The 8,252-nt window shown below is 37.5% G+C and overlaps 1 protein-coding gene across 1 annotated transcript in view; it reads right to left on the bottom strand.

Moving 5' to 3' along the window:
• The window catches only part of rbm24a (RNA binding motif protein 24a), an 18,637-nt gene extending 13,583 nt beyond the window's left edge, over window positions 1–5,054 (bottom strand). The window contains exon 1 of the mRNA XM_080441941.1: window positions 4,457–5,054. Within this exon, the coding sequence (XP_080298067.1) occupies window positions 4,457–4,624 (168 nt within the window). The 5' untranslated portion in view covers window positions 4,625–5,054. The remainder of the gene's footprint in view (window positions 1–4,456) is intronic.
• Between the last annotated feature and the right edge of the window lie 3,198 nt (window positions 5,055–8,252).

Genomic DNA, 8,252 nt, shown 5'->3' with positions numbered 1-8,252 from the left:
AGATATTAAATGCCTTTTAGACCCAACCATATGCAGTGGTGGAAAAAGTACTACAATTCTTTACTCAAGTAAAAGTACCAATATTGCAATATAAAAATACTCTGTTACAAGTAAAAGTCCAGAATTAAAAATGTACTTGAGTAAAAGTACAAAAGTATTGGCATCAAAATGTACTTAAAGTACCAAAAGTAAAAGTACTAAATATTTGAAAATAGCCGATCTACAAGCTCACAACGCGTCGCGATGCGACGCGTTGTGAGCTTGTAGATCTGCTATTTTCAAATAGCCTATGTATAAAACAGGGCTAAAGTGGTTAATGTGTGTTTTATAATGTAATAAAGTATATGTGCAAAGTAACTAGTAACTAAAGTTTTCAAATAAATGTAGTGGAGTAAAAGTACAATATTTGCCTCTGAGATGTAGTGGAGTAGAAGTAAAAGTATTGGAAATTGGAAATACTCAAGTAAAGTACAAATACCTCAAAATTGTACTTAAGTACAGTACTTAAGTAAATGTACTTAGTTACTTTCCACCACTGACCATATGTTGTACAGATCAGATGTTTGGAGCTGATAAGCAGAGGCAGGGTCCCATGGCTGCTGCTGTGGCTGTGAATCCTTAGACTGCCTCCATGGCCATCAGGCAGTCAAGTTTTGCTCCACTACTGTTCCCATTATAGACCTCTGAATGAATGTATCGGCCAGTTCAGTTATCTTATCCATTCCTCACACTGCGTTGCTACCTCTCTGCTCTGCCTGCACAGCAGGTCCATACAGTATGTTCAACGGTACGGTGAAAACAGCAGATCTACATAGATTGTGTCTATTTCCACTATTCATTGTATACAACCTTCTCTTGGCATTAACAAATGCTGAGTCTGTTGAAGGCTTTAAGAGCATGCTTAAAACGCATTTGTTTCGTAAGCACTTTGTCCTATGAAGTTTTACCTGACTCACATAGGTCAATGTTTTGTTTTTTTATCCTTGTCGTATTGTATTTTTCACTATTTTGTACTGTTTGTATCTTGTTAATTTTGTGTATATTGTGTACCATTGTACAGCACTTTGTAAAACTGTTTCGAAAGGTGCTTTATAAATAGAATATACTTACTTACTTACAACAGAGTATAGGGCTTAAAGTGTTTTTAAGGAAACATTGGGTAAAAGGAATATAAATATTGTGTGGATATTTAAAGGGATACTTCACTTTCACATAAAATAAACATTTAAAAAATATATTAAAAATAAATGAAAAAAGTAATGGAAAAATCACGGCCCCCTCACGCATTAGAGTGTCTTACTAATGTGTGAGGGGGCCTTTATTTTGCCATAACTTCTTTCATTTTTTTTTAATATATTTTTTTAATGTTTATTTTATGTGAAAGTGAAGTATCCCTTTAACTTTTAAGGGTGATGCACATGAAGCAAGAATCATGTAAATCTCATCATTTCAGGTGACAAGATCCTGCTGATGGTGTGAAGAACAATCATAGTAGGGGAGTTTTAAATATTAACGGTGGTATTGTATAGTTTTAAATATTAAAGTTTGTAAAGTATTAGCCTGCAGTTAAAATTAGAATCCGGACTCTTAGACAAAAAAGGTGAGGACGATCTATCATCTGTGGCTGTTAATATAAACCTTTAAGACGTATAGTTTATATCCAAGAGTCTGCTATAGCATCACATCTCATTATGCGATGGACATCATGACAGAGAGAAAGAAAGATAGTAAGAAAAACGACATTTTTAAAATCCCATCCCAGTTTTCAAATTAATAAAATGTATACAAATCTTTAGAAAATAGCAGATCTACAAGCTCACAATGCTTCGCAATCGCGACGCATTGTGAGCTTGTAGATCTGCTATTTTCAAATGGCCGAAATGTATAGGGCTGAAGTGGTAAAGTAAAAATTCCTCAAAAGTGTAATTAAGTACAATTCTCAAGTAAATGTACTTTTTACCACTGATAACGGCTAAACTGAACAGTAACAAATGATGTACCGGTAGTCTACTTTCTGTGAATGGACCTTATGAATAGCATAGTTCATCTGACAAGAGTTGAGCGCAATAAGGCTCTTTTTCAGATGTATAAATATAAACAAGGGTATAAAGTCAACTGCAGAACGATACTTTCTACAGCAAGCTTATACAGCCCTAGTTCTGCAGAGAACATCATTATGACAGCTGTGTGAGTGACAGACACATGGTGGGCTTTTTTGCATTGTGCATGGTGATGATGATAATGCATTGTGGCAGTGGTGGAAGAAGTATTCACATATTTTACTTAAAGACGGGGTGCCATGATTTTCAGTGATTCCCCCCCCCCCCCCCCCTAAAACATAACCATCAGGTATTATGGTTATACTAGGAGGAAGATTTTTTTCAAAAAAGTGTACAGAAAGTGTTAAAATTATGTTTTTATGTGGACACGCCTCCAGTTCATTAAGTATCCCTGGTTCTCACCTTAGCACCTCCCACCTGAACCAGTCCCTCCGCCTCCTGTCCTAGTCCCTCCTCCTCCTCATGCCCACACCTGTTGTGTTATGATAATGAGGGGGAGGGTATATTTCTACTGCGTCATTAAAGCGCTGTTTTTCTATTGGCACGTTTGACCCTCAAGGTTTCAGCCTCCAGGAAGAAACTCAAAATAGTCAGAGAAGACATAAAACACCATAAAAACACCACCAGGGGGCTTAATGAAGTTCTATCAACCTCATAGACACATGAAAGACAGAAAAAAGTGCAAAACCATGGCAACACCTCTTTAAGTAAAAGGAGCAATACCACAATATACAAACATTCTGTTACAAGTAAAAGGCCTGTGTTCAAAATCTTACTTGAGTAAAAGTAGCAAAAGTAAAAGCACTAAAATGTTTGAAAGTAGCACATCTACGATTAAGTTCACAACACGTTGTGAGCTTGCAGATCAGCAATGTTCAAATAGTCTATGTATAAAATAAGGCTGAAGTGTATGTTTTATAATATAATAATTTATATCTGCAAAGTAACCAGTAACTAAAGTTTTCAAATAATTGTAGTGGAGTAAAAGTACTGAAAATTGGAAATACTCCAGTAAAGTAAAAAATACCTCAACATTAATTAAGTACAATACTTGAGTAAATGTACTTAGTTACTTTACACCACTGCATTTGGTTACATTTGTACACTTGTCCCAGCCAGGTATAGCCTTGGCCCTTGGATCAAGACTATCTATCATAGATGTTTTTTATTGAGTCTGGCTTTTACTTTCGTATCTACAAAAGCAAAAGTCAGACTGGATAAAATACATCTATGATATAAAGTCCCAGCCCAGGGTTCAATGAACTGTGAGCTTAGATTAGAGCCAGGTCTACATCTATCAAAACACTAATTATGGCCAATTAAATTACAATGATATTGTGAAACAAACTGCATGCAACCAACCAATCAACACACACATAAGCAATGACATGTGATGGCAGCAGTGGTGTAAAGTATCTAAATACATTTACTCAAGTACTGTAGGCTACTTAAGTACACTTAAGGTTAATATTGTACTTTTACTCCACCACATATTATTTGTAAACTTAGTTACTAGTTACTTTGTAGATTTTGATTATTATTACAAAACATACAGTAACCACTATGTATACTATTGAAAATAGCAGATCTACAAGCTCAAAGCGACGTGATGTGAGCTTGTAGATATGCTATTTTCAAAGCATTTCTATACATTTGGAACTTGTGAAATGGGACATTCTGCATAATGAGTACCTTTACTTTCAGTACTACTACTTTCAGTATATTTCAATGCGAATACTTTTGTACTTTTACTCAAGTACATTTTTGAATTCCAGACTTTTACTTGTAACAGCAGTATATTTCTACATTGCCATATTGAGTAGCCTACTTTTACTCAAGTAAAAAAAAAATAGTACTTTTTCCACCACTGCATGGCAGGCACTTGACTGCAGACACACATGTGAGTTTATATCAGAAGTCAATAATGATAATACTTAGAAATCCATAACCACATCCATATTCTATATTCACAGAATAATCAGAATAATCATCAGTGGTGGAAAGTAACAGTAAGTACATGTACTACATCTCAGAGGCAAATATTGTACTTTTGCTCCACTACATTTGAAAACTTTAGCTAGTTACTTAGTAGATTTTGATTATTATTACAAAACATACATTCACCACTTCAGCCTATACATTTCAGCCATTTGAAAATAGCCGATCTACAAGCTCAGCACATTGTGAGCTTGTAGATCGGGCTATTTTTCCAAAATATTTTTTACACATTTGAAAACTTGAAATGGGACATTCTGCATAATGAGTACTTTTACTTTTGGTACTTTAAGTACATTTTGATGCCAATACTTTTGTACTTTTACTCAAGCACATATTCCACATTCCACATCCCTAATCACAGAATAATAATCATAGTAGGCTAATCATAATATACTTACAAATCCATAACCCCTGGACTTGCCGGTCTGTCGGTCGGTGATAACCACCGCCTCTTCGATCTCACCGAATACCTCGAAGTATTTCCTGAGGCTGGAGTCAGTGGTGTGGTATGGCAGACCCCCGACAAAGATCTTAGTGTAGGTCGTGTCCTTTTGCGTGGTGTGCATCTTCCTCTTGTTTTAGTGCAAAATATATATATATATTTATATATATATTTTAAAGTGAATAATAAAAAAATATATTTTCTAAAAAGTCAACTTTTTTTGTGAACAATAAATTAGGAACAATAATAAAATAAAAAAATAAATAGTGCAATGTCTCCTTATCAATAAGTTACTGCTTCAGAAGAGAGAGAGAGAGAGAGGAGAAGATGAGAGAGAGACTACAGTGACACACACAGATGCAGAGGTAGATATTAATTATAGATCCTCATCCAGTCCCACTATAATGTTATAATGTAGATCTATTCTAGATCCTCTCCAGTCCCACTATAACTAGATGTATAGATCCTCTCCAGTCCCACTATAACTAGATGTATAGATCCTGTCCAGTCCCACTATAACGGAGGCTCATCAGGTGTTTTTTCCAGGCTGTTCTTGGTAAACTGTCTGTGTCTAAATAACTACATGCTCTCAGTGGAGGGACATCATTCCTAAAACCGTTAAACTCCACCCAGTTCTCTCTCCGGGCGGAGGGAGGGGCGGTGCGCTCGGTTCGATGCCCGCCCCGCCCCCAGATCCTGGTTCATAGCGTTAGAAGGAGTTTTTTCTCCTTTAATAATAACGCTGTGTTACTTTAGAGCCTTTTCCCACAGCCTCTCGTCTTTAGTAAAATAAAAAAATACGCTTTTGTTTATTCACCAAAGCTAAGACGGTTTTAAGATGTTGAGAGCCTGTTTTCCTTGGTGGGAACACTCTGAGCCCTCCACCTCACGTCTAAAATACAAATTTTTGACCAGAAAAGAAAGTATTCCACCGGTTGGAGAAATGTTTTAGTTGCTCCACTGCGCCCCCTACAGATCAAGTCAATGGAATCTTTCTGTAGACAAGATCTGTAGGGGGCGCAGTGGAGCAACTAAAACATTTTTCCATCCGGTGGATTATTTTACATTTTGGTCAAAAGGTGTATTTTAGACGTGAGGTGGGGGGCTCAGAGTGTTCCCACTAAATAACACAGGCTTTCAACATCTTAAAACCGTCTTAGTTTTGTTGAGTAACGAAAGTTTACTTGTTATTTTTACTAAAGACGAGAGGCTGCTGCGGGAAACGGCGATAAAGTAACACAGAGTTATTAAAGGAGAACTCCTTCTAACGCTATGGACCAGAGCTAGCCCCGCCCCCAGTGGCCCGGCCCGCCCCCCCCCCCCCCCCCCGGCGCGCTGCATCATGGGCCAACAGCTGGATGAACAGCTGGGCAGCGCAGCTCTAGTAGTGGATGAAAAGAAGCAGCTCTGCATCCATATGGAAACTACAGGTCTATTCACACTGATCCTCAATTAAGTGGCTATTATTGACACATAACAGGACTTTACAGTCTTCCTGCATTAAGTGCATAGCAATGGAAATAGAACAGGTGAAAAATAAATAAATCCTCCTCCTATATCTTGGCGTCTGTGTCAGCAGGTCCATGGTCTGCCTCTTCAGGTGACATAAGGCCATAAAGTAACTATGTACATTTACAATTTACTGGAGTATTTCCAAGTCTATACTTTTACTTCTACTCCACTACATCTGGAGTCAAATATTGTACTTTTTACTCCACTACAATTATTTGAAAACTTGAGTTATAGTAACTTTGTAGATTTGAATTATTATTACAAAACACACATTAACCACTTCAGCCCTATATATCATATTATACCTTGTGACAGTGGTTTTCAACCTTTTTCGCATCAAGGACCCCCAAATTGACAAATATTAGCCCAGGGACCCCCATTTGAAAAGATATGCCAGGGACTCAACCATTTAGATTTCTTGGGGGTCCCAATCTACACTGTATCACCATCATCAGTGTTCATTTAACTCTGAGAGTGTACAAATGGAACCAAATGGACCCGTTAGGGTCCATTTGGTTCCATTTGTACACTCTCAGAGTTACAGACATATAAGGGTCAATTTGGTTGCTAACTATTAATTTGGCTGGGGACCCCCTGGAACCCCCTCAAGGACCACTGGTGGTCCCCGGACCACTGGCTGAAAACCATTTTGTAAAAGTACATTTTGATTACCAGACTGTAACAGACTATTTCTACATTGCAGTATTAATACTTTTACTTATAAGTAAAAATAAAAATTGAGTTTGTCCACCATTATGTCATGTGTCATTCAAGGCTCCCAGTTTGCCAGCAGAGCTTGGTTCAGTGGAGACATGTCAGCCATAGAACCACATATAGGCTACGCTTTAAATCTGAGCTCAAGCGTTGCAGTTTTATGAATATAAAAGGTGTTGGAATTAAAATCCTGAAAAATGTGACAGCTTTGTTTTGCCGGCATTCACACCTGTTTCTGCATAGAAAGCTAAAAGGTCAGGGGTCATGTAAACGGACGCTAAATGGCCTCAGCAACCTGCTCATCACCCACTGGCTGCTCATCTCTGAAACAACCAGGGGTGGAAAATGTACTCACATTTTTTTACTTAAGTAAAGGTGTCAATGCAATGTAGAAATACTCTGTTACAAGAAAAAGTCCAGAATTCAAAATTTACTTGAGTAAAAGTACAAAATGTACTTAAAAGTACCAAAAGTAGAAAGTACTCATTATGCAGAATGTCCCATTTCACAACTTTTCAAATGTATAAAAATCCTTTGAAAATAGCAGATCAGCAAGCTCACAATGCGTTGCATCACACACACACACACACACACACACACACACACACACACACACACACACACACACACACACACCACACCACACCACACCACACCACACCACACACACACACACACACACACACACACACACACACACACACACACACACACACACACACACACACACACACACACACACACACACACACACACACACACACAGTGTCTGGTTATCATACTTACACAATGTGAATATTATATGAACACATGTGTGCAATTATGCACGACAGTACGCACAGGGCGAAGAAGAAGAAGAAGATCAATAAATAAACAATCAAAGATCAATCCATCAATCCCGTTGGTGAGCATCCTGACAGCTGTCAGTCTGTTAACATGAATCATTTAAACAGCTGATGATGACATGAAGGCCCGTTCTCTAGAGTGGGCTCTTAGCCAGTGGTGGATATAGTAACTAAGTACATTTACTCAAGTACTGTACTTGAGTACAATTTTGAAGTATTTTTTACTTTACTGGAGTAAAGTTACTTCTACTCCACTACATCGCAGAGGCAAATATTGTACTTTTTACTCCACTATAATTATTTGAAAGCTTTAGTTACTTTGTAGATTTTGATTATTATTACAAAACACACATTGACTGCTTCAGCCATATGTATACTTTGGCTATTTAAAAAAATAGCCGATCTACAAGATCACAGCGCGTCGCAAGGCGACGCGTTGTGAGCTTGTAGATCTGCTATTTTCAAAGGGTTTTTACACATTTTATACATCTCAAACCTTGTGAAATGGGACATTCTGCATAATGATGAGTACTTTTACTTTTGGTACTTTTGTCCTTTTACTCAAGTACATTTTGAATACCGGACTTGTACTTGTAACAGGCTATTTCTACATTAGGGTACTGATACTTTTACTTAACTTAGCCTACAAAATATGAGTACTTCTTCCATCACTGGCTCTTT

The sequence above is a fragment of the Gymnoscopelus braueri genome (genome assembly GCF_963280865.1).
Source record: "Gymnoscopelus braueri genome assembly, chromosome: 11".
NCBI classification, from domain to species: domain Eukaryota; kingdom Metazoa; phylum Chordata; class Actinopteri; order Myctophiformes; family Myctophidae; genus Gymnoscopelus; species Gymnoscopelus braueri.
The sequence above is the reverse complement of the archived record's forward strand: the minus strand, read 5'-3'. Positions and strand labels throughout refer to the sequence as shown.